Raw genomic sequence first — 27108 nt, 5'->3', positions numbered from 1 at the left:
AACTTTGACTTATTCCTGCTGGTGGGAATGATTTTATCCTTTTCTTCAGGATGCTGTAGGCTGTAAGACTGCCATATAGATTCCTTAGTGTGCTGTGCTCTTGTTTAGTAAAATTTAGTACAAAAAAGAGTTCTTGTTTAGTAAAATTAGCCTGTCATTCTTTGTCTAGGGCTGAGACCCTGTGAAAATTTGCTTCTTTAGAGTTAGCACGTCAGCTGATGTTGTCATTGTTCAGATCTTGTTCATGCAGACCTTTCCAAGAGAGAGGTAAGTCACACAGCAGACGCCCAGCTGTTCTGGCTCATACAGTTGTCTGTCCCCGCTTCCTCAGTGATCCCTGAGCTACAGATGTAGGATCTGTGCTGCACATGTATCCACTGGGGCCGGACTCTCCACAACCCATTAGTCTTTGCATTGTGTCCAGTTGTGGTTTTGTATAATGGCATTTATTTTCTGTAGTGTAGCTTTTTTTTGACGATTGGGTGATAGTTACACTTATCTGTGGGCAAAAGAGTAGGATTTAGAATGTACTTTAGGAATGATGGTTTAGCAAAATGGCAGCAATAGATTCTCTTCTAAGATTTGTATCACTATCTAGGAGTAGTTAGCAAGGTTTCTAGTACTATGTATGATTTCTTTCTTGTTGAGTGGGTCATAAGCCCAATTAGTCAACTGCTATTTACTACCAATATGTGAGTGCCACCTCTTACACCTTTACAGATACCTTGCCATGTTGGTCACTGTTGTGGTCATATGTGTCACATACGGGTAGGACTATTAATTGCTTCCTTCCCTTGTCAGCTTTTATAGTACTTTTTGGTACTATGGATTCAAGATTTCAGGAAGGAGGCTTTCAGTTTAGAACCAGCTCAAATAATCTGAGTCCTGGGTCTTAATATGTGATGTCTTTAGCAATAGAGCCTTATCTTCAACTTCTGAGAGGCAATCTAGGACAATAACAATAAATAGTCTATATTGTTTTGGGAGTAACTGGAACTACCCTGACTACTTGAAAGTTTTTTTTTTGTTGTTCCTTGTACTGGGGTTCTTGTTACTCTATGGTTCTTGTGGGGAGCATTGTCAGCCCTAGTGGCATAACTTTGTTTAAGATATCTCTCTCTCTCTCTCCCTCCCTCCCTATTTTCTATCTATAATCTTTCTCATTTCTCCTTCTTCTGTATTGACCTGTCTCCCTCCTTACAAGTCAGGAACCTCTTTCCTTTTCTATATTCTTCCCTTTCTGTAGTGTGTGTGTGTTTGCCTGAGTTGGGTATTACAGCAATATTGATTTCATAGAACAAGTTTGAGAGTGATCCATCTATTCCTATTTTTAATAATTTAAGGAGTATTGTTTGTATTTCTTTGAATATCTGGAGAATCCTACTGTGAATTCATCTGGACCTGAGCCTTTTGTTTTGTTTTTATTTTTGTTTTCAAGACAAGGATTATCTATGTAGCCCTGGCTGTCCTAAAACTCACTCTGTAGACCATGCTGGCCTGGAAGAATTCAGAGAACTGCCTGCCTCTGTCTCCTGAGTTCTGGGATAAAGGTGCATGCCACCACTGCCTGGCCTTTGCGCTTTCTTTTTTTCAGAAGGCATTTTATTCGTGTTCCAATCTCCTCTCTTGTTATACTTCTGTTTAGACTATGCTCTCTTCTTGGTTTAACTTTGGTAGTTTGAGTGAATCAAGAAGTTAATGCATTTATTAAGATTTTCCACTTTATTGAAGCAGATTTAAAGAAATACTTGTAACATTCTGAATTGCTATTGTGTCTGTTGTGATGCTTTCTTGTTTTTTTTAAATACATTTTTATTAATTTATACATATTACATCTCAGTTGTTAGCCCATCCCATGTATCCTCCCATTCCTCCCTTCCTCCCACTTCCCCCCTACTCCCCTCCCCTCCCTTAAGTCTGTGTCTGAGGGGGACCTCCTCCCCCTGAATAAGCTCATACGGTATCAAGTCTCTCCTTGGTGACCTCTTATCTTTCCTCTGAGTGCCACCAGGCATCTCCGTCCAAGGGACTTGTTCAAATATGGGGCACCAGAGTTTGTGTGAAAGTTAGATCTCCTTCTCCACTCAACAGTGGAGAATGTCCATCGGCTAGTCCGGGTAGGGGTTCAAGGTTTTTACTGCCTATTTTTTCCTTGGCTGTTGCCACAGTTTGCGGAGGGCCCCAGGGCCCAGACTCGCCTGTAGTTTTCCAGGACCCACTGGATCCTTCCATTTCCTCTTTCTCCCAGGCTTCTCACACCTAAAGTTTCAATAGGATGTCCTCCCCTCTTACCCACTATTCTGATAGGTACAGTTTTTCATGGGGACGTACACCTTGGACTAGTGTCTCGATATAAGTGAGTATATACCATTTAGCTCTTTTTGCTTCTGTGTGAACTCACTCATTATGACAATTTCTAGTTCAATCCATTTGTCCACAAATTTTGGAAATTCCTTGTTTTTAATAGCTGAGTAGTATTCCATAGTGTAAATGTACCACAGTTTCTTTATCCATTCTTCTATAGAGGGACACGTAGGTTGTTTCCAAGTTCTGGCTATTATGAATAAGGCAGCTATGAACATGGTTGAGCATATGTCCCTGTTGTGTAGTAGTACATCCTCTGGGTATATTCCAAGGAGTGGAATAGCTGGGTCTTGAGGAAGCCCTATTCCCATTTTTCTGAGAAAGCACCAGATAGCTTTCCAAAGTGGTTGTACTAGTTTGCATTCCCACCAGCAATGCAGGAGTGTTCCTCTTTCTCCACACCCTCGCCAGCATGAGGTGTCAGTTGAGTTATTGATCTTAGCCATTCTGATGGGTGTAAGATGGAATCTCAGTGTCGTTTTGATTTGCATTTCTCTGATGACTAAGGAGGTCGAGCATTTCTTTAAGTGTTTCTCAGCCATTTGATATTCCTCTGTTGAGAATTCTCTGTTTAGCTCTGCGCCCCATTTCTCTATTGGGTTATTTGGTTTGGTGGTGTTTAATTTCTTAAGTTCTTTATATATTTTGGATATTAGACCTTTGTCAGATGAAGAGTCGGTGAAGATCTTTTCCCAGTCTGTAGGCTGTCGCTTTGTTCTCTTGACAGTGTCACCTGCCTTACAGAAGCTTCTCAGCCTCATGAGGTCCCATTTATTAATTGTTGATGTTAAGGCCTGGCACAGGAGACAACTTCCTGAACAGATGCTTTCTTGTTAATTCCTGATTTTGTTAATTTGGGTCCTCTCTTGCTTTCTCTTAGTTATTTGGACCAAGGTCTGTCAACTTTGTTTATCTTCTCAATGAACTATCTCTTATATTCATTTTTGTATCATTTCGTTATTTTTATTTTATTGATTTCTGCTTTGATTTTTTTCTTAGTATTTCTTGTCACTTACTAATTTGAGTTTAGTCTGTTCTTGTTTTGACAGATTCATGAGTTACATCATTAAGTTATTTATTTATGCTCTTCCTGACATTTTTTTGAGACAGGGTCTTTCTACATACACCTGTTTGTCCTGAAACTAATTATGTAGACCAGGCTTGTCTTGAATTCTCAAAGATCTGTCTGTCTCTGTCTCCCAAGTGCTGGGATCAAAGGTGTACATTCACATGTCCTTCCTTTTATTTCATTTAAAAAATTTTTTTACTGTAGGTATTTATAGCTATAAACTTCCCTCTTGAAGGACTGCTGAAGAGATCTTTTTCTCTTCATTTGTACTTAGTTCCAAGAATATTTTCATTCTCTTTTGGGCCCATTCATTGTCAAATGATGGGTTATTTAATCTATATGAGTTTATGCATCCACTAGCATTTTGTTTTGTGTCAATTTATGTTTTGTTACATAATTGTCAGATGCCATACCTCAAACCATTTCAGGCTTTCTTATTTTTAATATTTGTTTGTGTCCCAGCATGTGGTCTATTTTAGAGAAGCTTCCATGTATTGTCGAGTAAAATTTATTTTCTTTGGTGTTTAGATGGAATATTTCGTTGATTTCTTCTACTCCCACTTGAAGTAGAATGTCATTTAATTCTGGTGTTTCTCTATTTTTTGTTCAGGTGACCTATCTACTGTAAAATGTGAAATGTAGAAATCAGATATTATTCTGTGTCTTTAATTCCATTAATGTGCTTTGTGTGAAATTGAGTGCCTCAGATTTTGGAATAAGTGTGCTTAGTATTGCAATATCTTCTTGATTGGTTGATCCCTTGATTAGAATGAAGTAACATCTTTTGTCCCTTTTGATTAGTTTTGATTTAAAGTCTATTTTGTTAAATATCTGGATGGGAACAAGAAGAGAACAAATGTGGAACACCTCTTTCTCCTTGATCTCACTTGTTTTGAAAAATTTCTTATCCTTTCACTTTAAATGTGCTGTTTATCTTCAAAGCTAAAATGGGTTGCTTGTAGACACTAAAAAAATGGATTTTTTCTTAATCATTTAGCTAATCTGTGTCTTTTGATTGGAGAGTTGAGGCTATTAATATTCAAAGTTATTATTGAAAGCTATGTGTCGATTACAGTCATTCTGTTGTTGTTTTGCTGTTTGTATTCTTCATATGCTTTGTATTTCATTAATTAGACTTCATTTGTCTTCTTTCTAGAGTCTCTTGGTTATGCCTATAACTCTTTTTAGTTAGAAGAATTAATTCCAGTATTTTGTTTAGCTTTTTGTTGTTGTTGTTGCTGAATGTGAATTTTTAAGGAATTTTGTATCGTGGATGTTTCTCTTTTTCCTTCAATTCTAGCAGATATTTTTCTGGGTACAGTTGTCTAGGTTGCCAGTCATGGCCTTTTATAATTTGATGGTGCCTTGCTCCGTAGTATTCTGGCTTTCTGAGAGCCCATTTGTGTTTTCCTTTATATTTGAATTTTTTTGATGGTAGCTCTTAATATTTTTCTTGATTCTGTATATTTAGTGTTTTGATTATTATGTACCTTGGGGAGTTTCTTTTTGGTTTTGTCTAGTTGAGGTTATCAGTGTTTCTTATATTTGTATGTATACAACTTTCTTTAGTTTGGGGAAGTTTTCTTCTATGATACTGCTAAGGATCTGGTCTATGTCGTTGTTCTGGAATTCTTCTTTCTCATTAATGCTTATAATTAAAAAAAATCTTTTGATGGTATCCTGCATTTCCTGAATTTTATTCTGTGTTTTAATTTTTCCTATGCTTTGTTTATTTGGTCTAGATGCTCTGCTTCATCTTTGGTACCTGATATTCTATCTCCTGCTTTATTTGTTATATTTAATAAGACATTCCCATGAGTTTCAATATTTGTTTTATTTTTGAAAAGTAGACAGTATTTATTCTGGACTTGGTACTGCAAGAGTCGCCATCATCATGAGCAGTTTGGCAGATATTCAAAGACAGGAAATGGTGGGAAGCCTTGTAGAAGGCCAGTTCCTAGCGGGAAGCTGTTTGTGTGTGGACCAGCAGCTGCGACACCTAGAAATGGGGTATTCTATGTGGCTGGTTAGAGACGCATACTTATTTTTCTCTTGTTAGTCCCAAATTGAAAGCAGAAACAAATATAGAGGCTGCCAATTATTGATCACACCCTGGCCATCCGAGGCCAGTTGCAGAAGTTACTGTTTATCTTCTTGGATTGCCACAAGAGAGCAATCTAGCTTTCTGAACTATGTCCAGCTGGGTTTCATAACTGTTTGTTCTTTTTCTTTCTTTGCTTGTTTGTTTCCCTCTTTGTTTCATTGCTGTTATTAAAAATAGATTCTTTTCTCATACAATATATCCTGATTATAGTTTCCTTCTACCAACTCCCCCAAGTTCCTCTCTACCTCTCCTTCCCTCCAGATCCGCTCCCTTTCTGTCTCTCATTAGAAAAGAACAGGCTTCAAGGGCCTGGTGTGGTGGCGCCTGCCTTTAATCCCGGCACTCGGGAGGCAGAGGTAGGTGGACTGCTGTGAGTTCGAGGCCAGCCTGGTCTACAGAGTGAGTCTAGGACAGCCAAGGCTACACAGAGAAACCCTGTCTTGGGAAAAAAAAAAGAGAAAAGAACAGGCTTCTAAGAGTTTTTTTTTTTAGTGGCACACCTTTAAATATTTTATATATTTATTTATTTAGTATAGAATGTTCTGGCCTGCACACCAGAAGAGGGCACCAGATCTCATTATAGATGGTTGTAAGCCATCATATGGTTGCTGAGAATTGAACTCACGACCTTTGGAAGAGCAGGCAATGCTCTTAACCTCTGAGCCACCTCTCTAGTTTCCTTAGAGATAGTTTTAAAGTTCCACTTTCATTTAAGATTTTGTTCTTTTTACTATTTCTGTCTCTCTATTTAATTTGTTTTCAGACACTGAAATGTCTGCATTATCTCATTCAGTTGTATATTTGTATTTTCTTGGACATTATTCAGCCACTCATCATGTTCTTGCAGTTCAATAAAGCGTTTCTTTAAACTCCTTACATTATTTGATAAACTTTGTGATTTTTTTCTTTTAATTAATTAATTAATTAATTAATCACTTTACAGGCTGATCATAGATGCCTCCCTTGTCTCCTCCCAGTCTCCTCCTCACACCCTTCCCCCTGTTCCCATCTCCTTTTACCCGGAGGAGAGGATCACTGTCTTCCCCCCTCCCCCCCCCCCATGGATACCAACCCATCCTGGCACATCAAGTCACAGCAGGACTAGGCACATCCTTCCCCCCCCCCCCCCCCCCCGAGGTCAGACAAGACAGCCCAGCTACATGAAAATGACCCAAAGGCAGGCAACAGAGTCAGAGACAGACCCCACTCTAATGATAGTTACTTCCTGTTATTTTGATGTTGGTGGCTATGGTGTGTGTGTGTGTGTGTGTGTGTGTGTATGCGCGTGCGCGCGCTCCCTTATTTTGTTTTGTTTTTGTTGGTATGGGGTTATTTATTTCCTGCGTTTTCTTGGTTGTAGTGAGACTCCTTGGTTTGGAGTTTTCCTTTTAGTATTTTCTGTAGGGCTGGATTTGTGCATAGATATTATTTATGTTTGGGTTTGCTATATGGAATACTTTGTTTTCTCCATCTATGGTGATAGAAAGTTTTGTTAGGTTCAATAGTCTGGGCTGCCATCTGTGGTCTCTTAGGGTCTGTAAGACATCTTCCCAGGTCCTTTTGGCCCTTAGGGTTTCTTCTGGGTGCAATTCTGTTAGGTCTGCCTTTATATGTTTATTGGCCTTTTTTTCCTTGTGACTTTTAATATTCTTTCTTTGTTCTCTGCATTTAGCATTTTGATTATTATGTAACAGGGGGGTTTCTTTTTTTGGTCTAATCTCTTTGGTGTTCTGTAAGCTTCTTGTATGTTCATGGGCATATCTTCCTTTAGGTTGGAGAAATTTTCTTCTATGATGTTGAAAATATTTTCTGGCACTAGAAAATATTTTCTCCTTCTATTCCTATTATTCTTTGCATAATGTCCCAGATTTCTTGGATGTTTTGTGTCAGGAAATTTTAGATTTAATATTTTTTATTCATTTCTTAAGCTGTATCTTATACATCTGAGATTCTGTCTTTCATCTCTAGATTCTGTTGGTGATGCTTGCGTCTGTAGTACCTGTTTTCTTCCCTAGGTTTTCCATCTCCTGGATTACCTCAGTGTGTATGTGTGTGTCTGTCTGTGTGTCTGTGTGTGTGTGTGTGTCTGTGTGTCTGTGTGTCTGTGTTTTAATGGCTTCTATTTCCATTTCAGGTCTTGAAGAGTTTTATTCGTTTCCCTCACCCTTTTTTAAATTGTATTTTCCTATATTTCTTTAAGAGATTTATTTATTTTCCCTCGAAAGATTTCTATTATCTTTATAAGGTTGTATTTAAGGCCATCTTCTTGTGCTTCAGCTGTGTTACCATACCGAGGGCTTGCTATGGTAGAATAGCTGGCCTCTAGTGGTGGCATAGTACCCTGGCACTACGTGTTTTTACACTGGCCTTCAGCCATCTGGTTGTCCCTGCTACTGACTGACCACCTGGATGTTCCTGGGGCTGGCAGGACTCCTCGGGAAGGCAAGTAGATTTGTTGCCTGGATGATGGAGCTCAGGAGACAGTACAGCTCAGCACTTCTTGCTGTACCCCAGGGAGACCTGGATGTTCCTGGGGCCAGCAGGCCTCCTCTGGAAGGCAGGTAGAACAGTGGCCTGGACAAAGGAGCTCAGGGGACAGAGCACAACTCACCAAGGCTGGCTGTGCCCCAGCCAAGAAACCTGAAATTTCAATTTGACTTTAGAATGCTGTGGCTTATGCAGAAAGTTCTGGGTATATCTCTTTGTTGACTGAGACGTCTGTCAGCACAACTGAAGTCCGCTATCTATTCTTTGCAGATGAAACAAACAATTTAAAAAAGACAATGAAAGTTATTGCACATCCCACTTCAAAACAAATGCATAAAACCATATCATGTAGATTTATTGAGAACTTTCTTTGCAGAAAAGCAGACACAAGCTCACAGGGCAACATTCAAAAGTGTCTATTGTGTTTCCCCCAGACATTCAATTGCTTATACTGGTGCATCAGTAAGCAAACCTATTTATCATGTTTGAAATAATGGCATCATATCTACTTATTCCGTTGTTCCTTAGTCTTTATACCAACATCATAGTATGGACTTTCTTGTGTGGCTACCTTGTGGGCAGGCATGTTTCAATATGGAGTCATGCATCGCTCATGGCTGTGCACAGGACAAGTGTGGGAATAAAATTGCTAAGTCTGTCTATTCATGATATACTGGTCTTGGAAGAACTTGTGTGCTCAGACAGAATTTCTATTTAAGGCACAGAAAGGTTCTTGCTGTCCTGCCTGCTTCTGGGCTTACTAGCCACAGCCACTATGACCTTGTTAGGTGGTAGATCCTTGATCTCCTCACATCCAAAGATGCTTTGGCTGCTGGAAGCCCCAGGCTGCTGGTGCTGTTTGGTCCCTGGAACAGTGGGAGTAACAAATGACAGTTCTGATGTGGGGAGGCACTCAAGGTGCTTTTAGTCTCTGGGCTCAGAACAGCGTCAGTCTGAATTAGAGTACAACTTCTGCCAGGGAGCAGAAACATCTTTCTGCTCTAAGACTATAATCCAGGGAGAGATAGACACAGTGGGACTTAGTATAGCACTATTATATCTCAGGCTGTGTTTCTTGTTGCTGTCCCATTGGACCTTCTATGTGGTTAGTACATACAACTGTCTGTAGGTTTTGAGTATTGTAGACACAGATGCATAGAACCTTGGGACTGTGTTCAGGGATGGCACAGTAGCACATGATGCCTCATATCTGCTAAATTTTGTTTCATCAACACAACTGTAGCTTTTCCCATGTGTATGAGTGCACAGTACACATTCATGACTATACACATGCTTGTATGTGCATGAATGATGCTTTCTCTCTCTCTCTCTCTCTCTCTCTCTGTGTGTGTGTGTGTGTGTGTGTGTGTGTGTGTGTGTGTAGGTTAGAAGTCAAATTGGGTGTCTTCCTCAATAGTTCTTTAGCTTATTTTGGTGACAAGGTTTCTCATTGAGCTTGGAACTAAGTGATTGGGTAACCAGCAGGCTTGGGGAAATATTTCTACCATCACTGTGACTGACATTTTATGTAGGTGCTAGGGATCTGAACTTGGGTCCTTGTATTTGTACAATGAACATTTTATTAACTAAGCTATCTTCCTTTCCAACACAACCATTTTAATAACACTATGATGCACAATACTAATGGTAGAGAAATTTGTGAAAATGGAGATTTTGGATTTTCTTTTTTTTTCTTTTTTAAAATTAATTTATTCTTGTTACATCTCAATGGTTATCCCATCTCTTGTATCCTCCCATACTTCCCTCCCTCCCATTTTCCCCTTATTCCCCTCCCCTATGACTGTTCCTGAGGGGGATTACCTCCCCCTGTATATGCTCATAGGGTATCAAGTCTCTTCTTGGTAACCTGCTGTCCTTCCTCTGAGTGCCACCAGGTCTCCCCCTGCATTTTCTATGAGAACAAGGTTTCTAACCATTTAGCATTTTAAATGAAATTCTCAGACTCCCCCTCCCCCCATGCCCATCCTGTGCCTTGACCCCAAAGGACCAGATGGAAATGATTCCCTGAGTCACATGCATGTTACAAACTAGTATGAGGGCCACCTTCAGGTAATGAATGGTGGGCAGCACAGCCTTGTATATGGAGAACACTGGAGCTTGCAGGAGCTGTCAGTGACTTGAAGACTATGCCTTCCAGAATAGTCAGAACCCTGATAAAATGAAGACATCTTGACTGTATGGTGCCCAGTGCCATAGTCAAGAGCCCCCTCTCTGGGAGCCCTCCCTGGGGGCCTGACCACAGCTGTGAGTACCAGTGTATGCTGTTGCTGCTGGTGGTGATCTGTTCCGATGGATCGAATGGAGACCATGAGCTCCTTATTCGCTGGAACTCCCTTCATGTTGGCACCAAGGCCACTGAGGCAAAGGCTCATGTTTTGGGGGGAAGGGCTGGCCAAGAGTGAACATCTCATCCCCCCCAAAAGCCCTTGGTGTGAGACCAGGTGGGGGATTTTCTTCTCTGTCTAAAAGGAGCTGCACTCTCACTCTCATCCTCAGTGAACCCATGCCCAGTGACTTTTCACAGGGTCGATTAGCTTCTAAAGCCTGCCACCAAGCTCTACAAGTATCTTGCTGTTATCAGATAACTCCAGGGGCCACCCTGGGGTTTCCATGTTGTACTCTTCGCAGTGCTTCCAGTGGTCATGGAGAATTAACCAAGCGGGTGTTTGAGCCAGCATCCTGGCCCGGACTCCCCTGTCCATTGCTCTTCCTGCTCAGATCAAGACATGTCCGGTATGAACAAGGTGACTGTATTGTCTCTCATGCTCTAAGGATACAGGAAAAACAGAGTTGACATCAAGAGCTCTATGCGTGTTTCATCCAGCTGGAGAAGTTAGCAGCCTACTTTGGGCGTGTGTCTGAGTCAGAAGCTGTCAGGATTTGTTTTGCATCATGTGCCATCAGATGATGACACCTGTCTTTGTGGTTGGAGTGGGGGGGTCAGTCCACAACTACAAGAGCTCCACACAGCTCAGCTCTGAAGGGTGATTTGCATAAGGAGGAAGCAAATGTTCTGTGCAAACATCTGGAATGGGGAACTGCTCTGTGTCATTTCATTTGGGGCTCACCATGGCATAGGCACTGGAAGGCAGGGACAGAAATTCGTGTGCTGCTGGGGAACAAAATGTGACACTCTGTGGCACAAGTTCAGTGTGAACCTCCAGAAGCCGTGTTACCTTCCTCCCAGTGCCCAGACAGTATGCATAGGCAGGGATGCCGCACCCTGAGCATTTCAGTCTAGATGCGGGATATCTTGAGATGCAGAAAAGAGATCTATCTATCTGTCTCCCAATATAGAGTCAATAGAACTCTCTCCCTTGCAATGTGGTTGACACAATTGCTACTGGGAATGGTCCAGGGTGGTCCTGGGGGTATGTTTGGATAGTGTCATTGCACTGTCTAGTCTGTACGCTGGAGTTGAGTAGCTGTTGGGACAGTGCCCATATGCCTTGCCTATGATGACGTGGGAGCTCAAGTCCCTCTACAAGCAAAACTATTAGGAGAATATTTATGGTCAGAAACTGGGTAGGTTTCAAGACTCAAGTGAGGTGTGAAGGGAAGATTCAGAGTCCTTGGTCTCAGAACTTGCCTTGCAGATCCAGATGAAGGCAGGTTGCCCTGTCCCCCCTGTGCCATTCCTCATAGGGGACTGGGTGGCAGCTATCAGGTCATTTCACTCCAATGACCTGCATGAAGCCTGGCCTGACCTCAGTTGCTTCACCCAATGTCTGTCCTCAGGTCACGTGGAGGCCCAGCTGCTAGGTGGCACACACCCCTGTGAAGGACGCCTGGAAGTTCTTCGAGGACTCACCTGGGGCACCGTTTGCTATGATGACCTGGACCTGCCCACGGCTCACGTGGTTTGCCGGGAGCTGGGGTGTGGCACCGCTGTATCCATACTCGAGAGTTCCCACTTTGGCCATGGATCAGGACCTGTGTGGACAGAGGCCTTTCGCTGTGTGGGCAATGAATCACTGCTGTTCCATTGTCTGAGGGAGCCTGGACACCAGTGTGGCCATGATCAGGATGCTGCATTAATCTGCTCAGGGCAAAGTGAGTCAGGTCATAGTCTAGAAGGATGTGGGTTGGTGTTAGCAGGACAAACAGTCCCAGTGATGAGCTGTGATGACCATGGATGGACAGCTCTGGGGGGTGGTACTCAGGACCTGTGTCCCCTGTCCCAGAAGTTCCAAGACTTTATTTTGATGGTGCTCACCTCTCACATGTTTGCTTTCCTTTTCTACCTTTGGGGAAATGACTACTCAGCTTTACCAAAGGTTTTAGAATAGGGGTCTGACTTTTGGGTGGTGGTGATATCGATGGTTTGGGATATTCTGTGTGGCAGGCCTTGTTGGCACACGCCACACAGCCTCACCATGTCCACTGTTTCCCTTTGTGAGGAGGTTCTTTCGTTTGTGTAGTTCGACTTCACTTCATTCCAATCAGGTTTTCCGCCTTGTGCTTTGCGTTGGCGTCATGTCTAAAGCCTGACTGCGCATGTCCAAAGCTCTGCAGCATCACCTCCTGCTTTCTGTCAGGATTGCTGTCCTTCAGCACCGTGTTCATGCCTAGGATGGGTCTCAGGTTCACATCTGCTTCTGATGAGTGGAGTACTGACTCCATGTGAGCCCTGTGGATGTGCTGTTTCCTCAGCACTTTGCTTGAGACGTTATTCTTCCTACATGAGCAGCCACCGCCCCCTTCTCAGAAACTTAGAGACCATGAGCGTGTGAGATGATCTCTGCACCTTCCTTTCTATTCCATTAATCTCAGTGTCTAGCCTCATGCCGCAGCACAGAGCTCTGGTTCATGTAGCTTTGCTGTAAGTTTTGAAAGAGAAAAACTTATATGGTTGCTTATATGGTTGTGAGTCTTTGGGAATCTTCATTTCTATAAGAATACTAGGATTTACTTTCTAACTTTCCAAGCAACTACTCGGGTTCTGATAGGGATGGCATTGTGTCTGCATACTTCTTGGGCCAAGTCCTCAGCCCTTGATATGAGGCCTGTTCCCCTCTATGTAGGTTTTGCGTGATTTCTTTTTAAAAGAGGCATATTACATAAAACATCTTCTGTGTCTAGTTAACATGTACTGAGTGTCTGTGTTTAAGGAGTACAGTCTGACATGGCAATACATGTTATAGCATGCACTGGCCAGGTCAGGGTAACTGGAGTATCTGTCTCCTCAGACATAACTTCTTTGTTGAAGCAGTCGGCACCGTATCCGCTAGCTAGTTTGAAATCTTCCACAAGTTCTGGTCAACCACGTTAGAGGACATTCTATGTCCAGTGGTTCCTTTATCCATTGTCTCTCATCTTCCCAACCCTCCCTTCTTGCCTCTGGTAGGCAGCATGCGGTTCTGTCCATGCTGGTCTCTCAGCTACTCACATCTTCCTCATGTGGATGAGAACTTGTGTTTTGTGTCCCTGGTGGTTGATGTATTTTGCTTAATGTCTTCTTCAAATGGCAGAATTCAGCTTTTCCTTGGCTGAATTACCTATCATTTTGCACACACCCACACACACCCACACCCACACACACACACACACACACACACACACACACACACACCATGCTTTCTTTATCAAGAAATTCTTTAAGAGATACCTCGGCTGACTCCACATCCCACTATGAATATTGCTGAAATAAACACATAAGAGTCTTTGTCTTTTCCACACGCCCTCAAGTGCCTTTGGCTAGGTGCCCGGCAGCGGGTTGCTGACCTGTGTTGCCATTCTATTCCAGAGTTTCTCAGGTAGCCCCACATTGCTTCCTTACTAATTCTTACTTACTAGTGCTCCTCCACACAAACACGTCAAAGTTCTATTCTTTCCTCGCCCCAAGCCTTATTCACTATTTTTCATGTTCTTAGTAATAACCACTCTAATTTGGGTGGATATCACTATCGTGTTAACTTTCCCTGAGGAAATAGCATCAAATGCCTACTTATCCCAGACAGGACACCAGCAAGTCTAAGTATGGAAAAAAAATCAAAGGAATATGAACGGATTGGAACCAAACAAAAGCTGAATCTTAGAGTCCCACTCTCAGGCAGCGTTCTACTGCTTATGCACCGTAGTATCCCCCAAGGCCATCTGCAGGTGGGAGCAGGGCGGCAGGTAGGAGGAAACAGTGGTCTCCTTGGTTAGACTCTTACGAGTCTTTCTTTGACCAGGAAGAATGAATAAACCCATTTCTGTTACCATGGACCTGGTCACCACTGTTTTGCTTCTGCTCATTAGCAGCTATGGCTACTGGGACATATTAATTTCCACTCCAAGATGGCATCATGTTTTACTAGAGGAAAAAAACTTCATATAAAATGACTTAGGCTTTTGAACTCTTTCTCCATTCTTCCCTCCCTCCCTTTCCCCCCTCCTATTCTCCCTCCCTCTCTTTCTCTGTCTTCCTCTCTTTCCTAATATTTTCTGAACCTTAGAAGGGGACTATGTCCATAATTCTTATCACATAATTTGATATGCCGTGATTTTATTTTCCTTTATTTTACAATTCTTTCTAAATATTAAAAAGATTTGTAGTCAGGTGTATCCATGTGCATTTTACATTTTCATCATTATTTTATATTAAATGATTTGTTTTTTTTTTACTATATTTTATATTTGTTTCACTTACCCATAAAAGTTGTGCTTTAGCAAGTGATGTTTCACTATTTCACAGCTTTTTGAGACAAGGTTTCTCAAGTTCTGGCTATTCTGGACCTAACTCTGTAGACCAGGTTGCCCTTAAACTCACAGAAATCCACCTGCCTCTGCCTCCCAAGTGCTGGGATTAAAGGCGTGCACCACCACACCCAACTAATACATTTCTTTCTCTTTAGAATCTCTGTGTTTTATTTAAAGGTTTCAATTTTGCAATATTTGGTCTTTATTATTTTTACTTTATTATTTATTGATAATAGATTCTTCTCTCATATAATACATCCTGACCACAGTTTCCCCTTCCTTTACTCCTCCCAGCTTCCTCTTCTTCTCCCCTCTCCCCAGATCCACTCCCCATTTGTTTCTTCTTCAGAAAATTGCAGGCCTCCAAGAGATGACAGCTAAATTGTATCTTTGTTATTTAGTATGAAGACTTGACATCTGTATTATGCTAAAGGATGGCTAAATCAAGCTGATTAACTCCTACATCACCTCACATAACTAACATTTATGTGTGGTGAGAATAGTTACAATCTACTTTCATTAATTTTATTGGAATGAATACAATGTTACTAACTGTAGTCAGATGTTGTACAATAGACGTGAACTTGAGAGATTTGTGGCCTTTTGACCAACACCTCTCTAATCATTCCTAGGACTCTTCCAGAACCAGAGCCCTTGATAATCATAATTCTACTTAGAATCTGTGAGCTTGATGTTTCTTATGCCAATGTAAGTGAGGTCCTGTGTTAACTGCCGTTCTATCCCCAGCCTGTCAACTACCATGATGTGTTCACATTCATCCATGCTGTTGAACATGACAGACTTTCCTGCACTGAAGGATAAGTGACAAGTCACTGGGTATACAGACCACAGTTTCTCTATTTATCTTTGAGAGGTGTCTTTGACTCTATGAGCAGTGACCAATGTAGTTGTTTGAAAAACACACTCACCATCTTACCATGCAGTGTTCACCAGTGGCTTCGGTACACTTCAGTGTGCAGCTTTTTAAATATCATCTACTGGGTGCATGTGTAGTTTTCATTCAGGAATTTTTAGTGAGATTTACTTAAGTATTGGTTCTACCCTTTCCTTTGCCAAGATGTTATTCATAGACCCATCGGTCTGTTTAGAGGTATCGCAGAGCTCTCCAGAGCACTGATCATTTGGAATAACACCAATGGGTTTATCTTCATGGTGCTTGGCTCTTCTGTTCCGCCTACATCTACTCTTGAACCCCTGCAGCCATTGCTCTAGAATCAGGTGCTATCTACTCAGGCTCTACTGTTTCTCTTTGGTTCATTTCATCCTCTTTGCCCGTTTGTTGAGCTTCCATTTACAGAGATATTGTCCGTCGCCCTCACACTTCTTGATTCTTCTCGTGTTCGCTTTGAACAGACTGAAGACACCAAGTCTAGGATTGTAGAGACCCTTTTTGTGTGATATGCGGCTTCTGGAATTTCTTTTCTTAGGCAAACGGTTATTGAGATAATATGGAGAGATTTCCTTTAGTGACCAGGAGGGAAAAAAAAAAACCCCTATTCTTTTGTAGATTAATTCTATGTTGTATCCCACTGACTAGAATCCAGGCCACTGAGTTGCCTATTGCTCATGCCTGCTTATGTGTAGCCAACACTGAGGGCATGTGGCTTACTAGAGATGCCTCATACCCAGTTCTGAGAAGTTTGGTGTTTCCAGTTTTCCTAGCATCATCCCTGAGTTAGGGAGAGTAGAGGTGAGGGTGGTAAGAGGATTTGGGAAGAAAGAAAGGCCAGGAGACCTGAGTTGCCTAGCTTTCAATACTTACATACAGTAAAAATATTCTCCTGCCCAGTCTCCGTGTGCCCAGTTTGTCTATGCCCTACGCATAAGGAACTCACATTGTGTGTGGGTGTCTGCAGCTCTGAGTTTGGGAGGTGGCACTGATTCCAACTCTCCCTTAGAGTTCCGACTGGTCAACGGCAGCAGTAGCTGTGAGGGCCGTGTGGAGCTTTGGGTACAGGAGTCCTGGCAGCCCCTCTGTGCTGCCCACTGGGACTTAGCAGATGCCACGGTGCTCTGCCACCAGCTCAACTGTGGTTATGCAGTGGCCACACCCCAAGGAGGCCATTTTGGAAATGTGGAAGCTCCCATCTGGACAGATGTGTTTCACTGTGTGGGGACAGAGCCCCACTTGCTGAGCTGCCCAGCAAGCACCTTAGGGGCCCAGACATGTGCCCTGGGAAATTCAGCCTCAGCTATCTGCTCAGGTGAGTACAGGCAACCTTGAGACTGGGAAGAAGGTAAGCAGGTCTGGTGGACAGAAATGTGAGGGGTTTGGCAGGGGCGCGGGGTGGTCCCTGTGATGGTCCTCTGCCCTTCAGAGTTTCTTCCTGTCAGGTGCCCAAAATGCACTGCGACTGAGGGATGGACAGAGCCACTGCGATGGCAGAGTGGAGGTTTTCCTTGATGGCGTGTGGGGGCGTGTGCTGGACAATGCCTGGGACCTGCGTGATGCTGCTGTGGTGTGCAGGCAGCTCGGGTGCGGAAAGGCACAGCAAGCCTATGACGCTCCGGCTCCAGTCCTCAAGACGATCCCTGTGGGGCTGAGCATGGTGCACTGCTTGGGCTCTGAGACCCACCTGACCCAATGCAACGTGTCAATGTCTACGCTGGTGCCCGCGGGAACACTGCGGGACGCAGGTGTCATGTGCTCTGGTGAGTGTGGGGCATCCACTTCCTCAGCCTTCTTCATGTAGTCCAGAGTGCCCTGACTGGATCTCTTCGCAGGGAGCTTGCACGTGCGGTTGGCAGCGGGCAAGAGCCGCTGTGCTGGGCGTGTCGAAGTGTTCTATCAGGGCACATGGGGCACCGTATGTGATGATGCCTGGGACCTGCAGGACGCCCATGTGGTCTGCAGGCAGCTGGGCTGTGGCCACGCCCTCAGTGCTCCTGGGGCGGCTCATTTTGGAGTAGGAACTGGGCGCATCTGGCTGGATGAACTGGGCTGCCTGGGCGAGGAGGCTGCTCTGTGGGAGTGCCAGTCAGGAGGCTGGGGCCAACAAGACTGCGGGCACAAGGAGGACGCAGGCGTGGTCTGTTCAGGTGGGTGCCACAGGTCCCGTTTGATATGTCCAGGCCTCCCTAATTCTTCCTGGCTGACTGGCCCCTCCATCTGCAGAATTCACTGAGGTGAGGTTGCAAGAACACAGCCAGCCATGCACAGGACGCCTGGAAGTTTTCTACAATGGGACCTGGGGTGGTGTCTGCCAGTCCCTGAGTGCTGCCTCCCTGAGAGTTCTGTGTGGACACCTGGGTTGTGGATCCCAGGGGCAGCTGTTGGCGAGGCCAAGGAACTCATCTAAGCTGGAGACTATCTGGTTGAAGTCCATTCAGTGCAGGGACAAGCATGACAGGTCCTTGTGGCAATGCCCCTCAGCACCCTGGGACAGACATTCTTGCACCAGTGGAGAGGAAGCGTGGTTGGTGTGTACAGGTGAGCTGTGCTATGGGTTTTGAAGGGGTGCCACCGACACTCTAGGCTGGGTGTGGCTCATTTGGAACCATCCCAGGTTCCAGTTGCTTCCTGCTTCTCCTCAAGGTGGCTCACAGGGGGAACAGTGTGTAGAATTCTCAGGCTTTGTGGATATTCTTTGAAACCTAGAGATTCTCTTTCTCCAGTTATGGGGAGACAGAAAGCACACAGAAAAAGAAAGTATTTCTTAGATTTTAGGTTCCTGAGCTGGTGGCCTTGGAATAATTCTTAATTTTCCATACAGGAAAGACAGAAGTTTCTCAGGATATAGAGCAGATGTCCAACTGCTCAGCTCTTAGCTGCCCAGGTAACTCTCCCACCATAAGGCTCCCAAGAACCCTTGACCCAGAAAGCATCATGCATTGATTGTCGACCCCTTTCCAGAGGAAGGTGCAGTTCGTGTGTTTGGGGGTGAGGATGGCTGCTCTGGACGAGTGGAGCTCTGGCACGGAGGTTCATGGGGCACGGTGTGTGACGACTCCTGGGACCTGGCAGATGCGGAAGTTGTGTGCCGGCAGCTGGGCTGCGGCCCCGCCATAGCTGCCCTGCAGAATGCTGCCTTTGGTCCTGGTTCAGGGCCTATATGGCTGGATGAAGTGGGATGCCGAGGCAGTGAGAGGACTCTGGGAGCCTGCCAGACCGAACCATGGGGATACGGAGACTGTTCCCACAAGGAGGATGCTGGTGTGCGCTGCCTGGGTGAGTGAGGCAGAAAACAGTGGTGGGAACATTACCAGATTGATTTTTTGGGGGGAGGTGGGCTATTTTTACCCTCATTCTGCTCAGACAAATTCTTGAGCACAGAACTTCAACATTTAGAGTCCCATTGGTGACCCAGGGACAGGCTGCTACCCTCAGTCCTGTATAGCTCCTGCTGACCTAGTGGCTGCCACCCTCGAAGCATGGGCCCATCTGTGCTGTTGAGGGTGGTTGACACTTTTCCAACCTCCGTTTCTTTTTCAGCTATCCCTGGGACCATGGCACCAGGTAAGTGGCTCTCTGTTAATCCTTTTCTCTTCTTATCCATCGTTACCTGGACAGCTGGCAGTGGTACTCTTTTCTGACCTTTCTTGAGAACCTCTGAGACCACATGCCATGGGCACACCTTCTGTATCAGGTAAGAACCCGGGGGGACTGGACTTCTAGTCTGCGGTGGAAACTGCTTATCTCTACTGTGCCTGCTGGATGGGAAGACACAGGGGACCAAACTGCCAGGTCACAAGCAGTCACTTCTAGGAGCCTTTAACTTGAGCATTACATGATTTTGCCTGACTATGCTGTATCCCATTGGATAGCATCTCTAGAGCAGAGGTGAGGGAAGCTAGTGATGACACTCACATGGACTTTCCCCCTCTGTTAATCTGGGCCTAAGCACTGAGGTTCTCTTTGCTAGGGCATCTTGCCCTGAAAACACAGAGCATCTCATGTGAGCAGCTACCTGTCAATGTAACATTGACGCCAAGCTGTCCCAAGCTGCCCATGGGGAGGCTGACATCATGCATGTTCATCTTCAGTAAGTCCCAGGCAGTGCGGGTACATGGTAGGTACATTCTTTACCTGTTTCTGTGCTCCGCAGGCAGTTCTCGGGCTCCTCCACCTGTTCCTGAGGCCTGGACCCTGCCTGTAATTGCCTCCATAGTCCTTGGCTGCCTCCTGGGCATAGTTCTTCTGGCCCTGGCTGTTCAGTGGTGTCACAGCAGAGCCATCAGCATTGGTAAGGAACAAAGATGTTGAAACAGGAGCCTGGTGACATTCCAGCCACCACAGGCTCCCTCTGCTCTAATTACTATCTCTAATGCTCGAAGTCCTCCGTGATAGCCAATCCTGAGTTAGTATCTGGAGATCCCTGCATTATTATGGTCTGGATTAGCCTGGGTTTGTCTACTGTGTCTCTCACCATCGCTTGTGCTGTCCTGAAGTGAGGTCCTTCAGAGTTGAGATGTGGAGCCAGGACCAACAAGCCCTGCACAAGACCTTTGAACACTGTGTGTCCTGAGAAGTTGGTGTCCCAGGGATGGCACCTGTGGTCAGGGGCTTTTCCCTGTGTGTGGGTTCTCAGCATGCACAAGGGCCGCAGGAACCAGAGACAGTGGATGAGCCTTTAGCTGTGCTTGTTTTGGAAAGTTCTGGTGTGATCTCTGCAGGGTTTGGAGCAACGGGGCAACCCTCAGATGCTGTCTATGAATACATTGAGACAGTCCCTATGGATGAAACAGCAGAGGAGCCAGCAGCATCCCAGAGTCCGGTGCAGGATGAGGATTATGATGATGCAGAAGAGCTCAAGGATGGCCCTGGGGAAGATGTGGAGGCTAGGCAGCTGCTGAACCTGACTGGTGTGTACCTCTGTTCCCCGAGTCTGGAGCATCCTTTTGGCTGTTCTGCTCTCATAAAGGGATTCTGTTGTGACCACTGCTAGCATCTAAAGGATCTGAGATATGCTTCTCTGAGTCCCAGGCCCTCACTTCTGTTTCTGGTTTAGATTGCTGCCCTTTTAAGGATGGTCTTCAGAGCTTTCTGCTGAGTGGACATGTAATCAGCTTGGGCTTGGCTCTTACTTTGGGCCCTGTCTGAGTTGTGCATAAAATCCTATTAGCACCCAATTCCTGATGTCTGCCAGAGAGATTTGGATGGCCTGGGGAGTATAGGTTTAATGTAGTAATCAATTTCACTGTCACACAATCCATTTTCTCCAGTCATAGTCCACCCTGCAGTGGCTGTGCTGTGTAGCAGAGAATTAGAAGCTGAAGGTGCCTGGTACTTAGGATTCAAGAGGGCACAAATCTCTCTCTCTCTCTCTCTCTCTCTCTCTCTCTCTCTCTCTCTCTCTCTGTCTGTCTGTCTCTCTCTCTCTCTCTCAATGTAGATGGGACTGCCTGCTGCCTGAATGCTGATGTTGATGCTGAAGCTGAAATGGAAGACTGCTGACCCCTACCTCAGCACCAGATGACCTTGCACTGGCCTTGAGGTCATATATCTGTCCAGAGTGTGGTAGAATCCCCCAGAGACTACAGTCTCTCCTGTCCCCATTTAACCAAACTGATATCATTAAACTCCTGTAAATTTATAATTAATTGTCAGTCCTCCTTAGAGCTGTCATCACATTCAACCATAAAACTGTTCTTTTCCGAGCCTTAGTCACTGCCTGACCTTGGACTTCACTCATGTGAGCAGATTTTGTGTGTTTCCTACCTCTCCTTTCTTATTACACTCCTTGTGAGAGACAACTGTCCTCCTGATAGCATAGATGGTAATCTTCCTGTCACTGCACTCATGACGTTCTCCCAGCATATGACGGATGGGATACTGATGCTGTGACAAATGCCTAATGGCCATGTTTTCAGAGACAATGTCTTAGTCAGTGTTCTATTGCTATGAAGAGACACCATGACCGTAACAGCTCTTATAAAAGAAGGCATTTAATTGGGACTTTCCTACAGTCTCAGCGGTTTAGTCCATTATTCTCATGGTGGGAAGCAGGTGGGCAGACATGGTGTTGGGGAAGTAGCTGAGAGTTCTATATCCAGAAGGCAACAGGAAGAGAGAGAGAGAGAGAGAGAGAGAGAGAGAGAGAGAGAGAGAGAGAGAGAGAGAGAGATACTCTGGGATTGGAATGGGCTTTTTGAAACCCCAAAGTCCATCCTCAGTGACACAATTTCTCCTGCAAGACCACACCTCCTAACCCTTTCAAATAGCACCACTCCCTGGTGGCCAGGTACTCATGGGGCTGTTCTCACTCAGACCACCACAGACTAACACAACCATTTGTCTTCATCCAGGCACCATCTACAGCCCAGGCCAACCTAGAGCCATCTTCCCCACCAAACCTAACACAACCTGCCAGTGACCATTGCTAAGGGACTGAAGTTGAGTTTGAGATCTCTCAGAAGCTGGGAACTTTAGACATCGCAGCTTCAGAACTCCTCCACTGGCACTCTGTGCAGCTTTTATTCCAGAAAGCTTCAGAGTGAGTCCAAAGCAGGGACAGAGTGATGAAGAACAGGAAACTCAAAGTAGCAAAACTACTGCTGTGGAGGATTTTTACTACTAAGCTCACTTAGGAATGTGAGGTCACACAAAGTAGAATTTAGCGAAAGGAGCGCTGCCTCCAGTATGACTGGGAGATAGTAGTTTACTGACCAGGCTTCTTAGAAACCATAGGAAAGAACACTCTGTGCCATAGTTGGAGTTTAGGGTTGCTAGGAAGGTTTCTGCTAATGTTTGTTCACCAAGACTGACCTCCAATTAGGCTCCAGACCCATAGAAAGGAGACAGCCCTGACTCACAGGCAGCCATTAGCCCATCCTTTTATCTGAGAACATGCCTCTAAGGGGCAGCCTAGGGTCACAACCACCACTAAGTCCTGGTTTGTCATTAAATACCCTGAGATTATATCATAAAGAGCATAATTCTGCCATGTGGGTAACAATTGGAAAAGAACAACACAGTGCACTTAAGAAGTAGTTCTGGCAATATTTTTGCTGTGTACATCTCCCATTTGCCCAAGTGTCCAGACTTGCAGTTTCCTGTCTATTTACCAGGAATCACCCTTAATCCTCCAGGAATGTCTCTTAACCCTCCACCAAAGGTCACCCACCTCAGGCAAGGGCATCTAGTTTCTAGTCAACCCAGATAGCCACTATCAGCTCAGACCCCCACCCTGCTGACTGTCATATAAAATCTGCTTGGTGCTCTTCTCCCTGCCTTGCCCCCTTCCCCCAGATAACCTCGGCAGTTCGGTCTCCAATAAACCTTTCTTTCCACTCATGAAGCAGTCTAGTTTGGTAGTTTGTCTGCACCATCACTTATAATCTCTAAGTGTGCGTAGTAATTTCTCTTTGGGAGGGCATGCTTATTCTATATCAACAGAAACAGTGAAAACATACAGAGTACATCTCATCACTTTATCAGATGTGTTCAGACACAGGAGGTCTCACAGGCAAATGAGGGCTGTTTTCACAATGCCCGTGAGCATGGATTGCTGGGCATGGGATAACATCTTGCCCAACTGTGTGTTACTACACAGCTCCCACTGTACACTTCACTATTGGCAGGTCCAAATTCTGGCAGTTAGACAAAACCTAGCATTCTTAAAGAACTTATGAAGCCAGCTCCCCTCTACCAAAGCCAATTTCCCTTATCACTGGCATAAGGGAAACATCTTGCTGAACACATTGCTTGGGCAGGTGGAGACATTCCTTCTCACAGTTCTATAAGAATAAAGTTTACACAGCAGGATAGTATAGGGAAGTCTATTATACACAGATTATGCAAATGACCCCACAATTGCATTTTCATATCCTCTTCCATCTATAGCTTACGCCTCTGATCACCACAATGCCAAATCTATGAAATATTCTGTGAGTACCTACATTCAGATCCCTTTCATGGCCACGTCTTTCCAGGGACATGTGTTTCCTAGTATCTAATCTAGGCTACATGGGACAGGGTACAGATGTGTGTCAGCATCCATAGTCTAATACATGTAGGACCTTTTGAAATTATGGTGAGCCATGGATTCTTTTGTTGTCCTGTTGTAGTTGACTCATGTAGTATCATGTTAGAGAGTCAAACCTCCTGGTGTTTCCTGGAAAATGGGCCTTCTTGGTCCTGGTTGAAGGTGACTCTGATGGAGTTTTGAAGGATGATGCACTCTTCTGAGTGTCTTTAAAGATGAAGGCCAGTAATCTTTTCTATGCATCTGAGATTGAGTTCCCAGACAGCTTCTGAGTGGCTTGACCATACAAGTGTTTGCTGTGATGGTTCTGAGGAGCCTGAGTAGAACTGAGTTTTGGAGCTCCAGCTGTGAGATAAAATAGGTGGTTACTAAGCCCCTATAAGCCCCTTTTCTTGATGTTTGATCTAATAAGTGAGCTGAATTGATATTTATTTTCAAGAATGTGAAATTATGTGTGAGTTGTGACAGTGTATGAACTATATGTATTTGAGTGTGATCAAGTGTGTGTGTGTGTGTGTGTGTGTGTGTGTGTGTGTATGTGTGTGTGTATGAGAGAGAAAGAGAGAGAGAGAGAGAGAGAGACAGACAGACAGACAGACAGACAGACAGACAGACAGACTTGATATTTCAAACAAAAACTAATAGAAGAGAAACTCAATGCTCATCTAAGGGAAAATCCACCAAGAGGACATTGCAATTCTAAACATTTATGCGCCAAACACAAGGTCAACCCAGTCTTTAGAAAAAACCCACTAACATAGCTAAACACTACATGCTGAGCCTTATATAGTAATAGTGGATTACGTCAATATCCTACTCTTATCAGTAGACAGGTGAAAGTAGACAAAACTAAACCAGACAAAAACTAAACAGAGAAATGCTGGAGTTAAATAATGCCATAATCAAATGGACTTAATAGGCATCTACAGAACGTTTCACCCAAACATAAAAGAATGTTCACCCAAACATGAAAGAAAAAAGCAGCACATGGGGCTTTTTTCAAAGTGGAGCATACACATGGTCACAAAGCAAATCTCAACAGATATTAGAAAATTAAAATAATACCCTGTGTCTTTTCTGACCACTATATATTAAAGCTGGATCAACAGCAACAGAAACAACAGAACTGGTGGTGCAAGCCTTTAATCCTAGTACTCAGGAGGAAGAGGCAGGTGGATCTTTGTGAGTCTGAGGCTAACCTGGTCTACAAAGTGAGTCCAGGACAGCCAGGAATCTATTACACAGAGAAACCCTGTCTTTAAAAAACCAAGGAGGAAATTCTGGTGCCCCATATTTGACTACGTCCCCTTGATAGGGAGGCCTGGTCACACTCAGAGGAAGGATAGCAGGCTACCAAGAAGAGACTTGATACCCTAGGATCATATACAGAGGGAGGAGGTCCCCTTCAGTCGCAGTCATAGGGGAGGGGAATAGAGTGAAAGTGGGAAGGAGGGAGGAATGGGAGGATAGAAGGGATGGGATAACAATTGAGATGTAATATGAACGAGTTAATAAATAAATTTAAAAAACCAAGGGGGAGGTGGGGAATGAGGAAAAAGAAGCAACTGAAAGTATACAAACTCATGGAACTAAATAACTTCATTACTGAGTAAAAATTGAGTCAAGATGGAAATCAAGAAAGAAATTAAAAACCTTTTAGAACTGGATGAAAATAAAAGCACAATACCAAACCCGTGGGACACAATTAGGGCCGTTCTCTGAGAGGCAAGTTCACAGCACTGAGTGTCAGCATTCAAAAAAAAATTGGGGGTTTCTCTTACTAGTGTCTTAGTGGCACACCCGAATGCTCTGGAACTAGAAGACATAACACCCGCAAGAGCAGACGGCAGGAAATAATCAAACTCAAGGCTGAAATAAACGAAAGACAAGCAAACAAAAATAGAAGGATCAAAGAAACAAGCAGTTGGTTTTTTGAGAAAATAAGTTTGACAAACCTTTTGCCAAATTAGCCAGAAGACACAAAGTGAAAAAGGAGAACATCACAATAGATACCAAGGAAATCTAGCAGTCCATCAAACTGGATGGACTTTTTTGATATATAAAACCCACCAAAGTTAAATTAAGTTTGAATAAGCAATTTAAACAGACCCACAAACACTAGTGAATTAAAAGCAATAACGTAAAGACTCCCAAACAGAAAAGGTCAGGGCCAGATGGATTCAGGGCAGAGTTATAGCAAGCCTTTAAAGAAAAATTAATGGCAACACACCTCAAATTATTCTGCAAAATAGAAACTGAAAGAATAGTTCCTAATTCTTTTTTTCAAAGTTATATTGTGGTGGCACTCAGAGGAAGGACAGCAGGTTACCAAGAAGAGACTTGATACCCTATGAACATATACAGGGGGAGGTAATCCCCCTCAGGAACAGTCATAGGGGAGGGGAATAAGGGGAAAATGGGAGGGAGGGAAGAATGGGAGGATACAAGGGATGGTATAACCATTGAGATGTAACAAGAATAAATTAATAAAAGAGAAGAAAAAAACAATAACTACATATAACAATAAATAAATTAATTAATTAATAAAGGAGAAGAAAAAAAAAAACACAGAACGTTAGTGACTATGACACAGTACCTTTCACAACTGCCAAAAGAAAGAAAGGAAGGAAAGAAGGAAGAAGGAAGGAAGGAAGGAAGGAAAGGAGAAAGGAAAAAATTATAAGAAATAGTTCTCTAGTCAAGCAAGTAAAAGACATGTATAATAAAACCTTTAAGAAACCGAGGAAAGAAATTGAAGATTGCTCATGCTTATGTATCAGCAGGATTACTGTTGTGAAAATGACCAACCTATCAAAAATTATAGATTGAATGCAATCACCATCAAAATTCCAATGCAGTTCTTCATAGAGACTTAAAGAACCCGAGACTAGATAGGCCAGGAGACCATGGAAGACCAAATACTATTGTTCTGCTAAAGAGACCTGACAATAAATGACTCCTAAGGACATTCTGCTATACTCATATGTAAAAGGAATTTTTATTGGCCCATTTCAATTGTTGTCTTGGAGGCTTATTGCCTCTGTCAGCTAACCTAGGCCTAGTCCTGGAAGCTTCTAGTCTTTGTGAGACTTACTGTTTAATAAGCTCACCCTGTCTATTTCTTACTGACTTCTGTGGTGGCTGGTTCAACTCAGCTGTTCCGGCTCAAACTCCTCACCCAGCCGACTTATTCAATCTGGCTTCTCTCTTGGCCCTGAATTGCTCTGCTCCAGCAATCTGCTGCACGCTCCTGGCTCCTTCTCATTCTCTGGCTTGTTCTGTCTTTACCTATGCTTATCTTGTTCTTTCTTCATCCTCTCTCTCTATTACTGTCCCAGTAATACTGCTTCCTTTTCCTCTCCCATTCTGTGTTCCTTCCCCTTCCTCTCTATTCTTGTGAGAGTTGGGCACATCCCATCTTGTCAAATCTTTCT

General features: G+C 43.9%; 1 protein-coding gene across 1 annotated transcript in view; it reads left to right on the top strand.

Moving 5' to 3' along the window:
- LOC311586538 (scavenger receptor cysteine-rich domain-containing protein SCART1-like) overlaps positions 1-21337 on the top strand; it is a 58908-nt gene extending 37571 nt beyond the window's left edge. Inside the window, exons 4-14 of the mRNA XM_084762618.1 lie at positions 11784-12098; positions 16649-16954; positions 17085-17402; positions 17475-17789; positions 17866-18180; positions 18464-18526; positions 18604-18918; positions 19183-19210; positions 19800-19933; positions 20364-20552; positions 21083-21337. Coding sequence (XP_084618744.1) covers positions 11784-12098; positions 16649-16954; positions 17085-17402; positions 17475-17789; positions 17866-18180; positions 18464-18526; positions 18604-18918; positions 19183-19210; positions 19800-19933; positions 20364-20552; positions 21083-21144 — 2360 coding nt within the window. The 3' untranslated portion in view covers positions 21145-21337. The remainder of the gene's footprint in view (positions 1-11783; positions 12099-16648; positions 16955-17084; positions 17403-17474; positions 17790-17865; positions 18181-18463; positions 18527-18603; positions 18919-19182; positions 19211-19799; positions 19934-20363; positions 20553-21082) is intronic.
- Positions 21338-27108: the final 5771 nt, after the last annotated feature.

Source organism: Acomys minous (assembly GCF_964271855.1).
Source record: "Acomys minous genome assembly, chromosome: 2".
NCBI classification, from domain to species: Eukaryota; Metazoa; Chordata; class Mammalia; order Rodentia; family Muridae; genus Acomys; species Acomys minous.
This window is presented reverse-complemented; position numbering and strand designations above follow the sequence as displayed.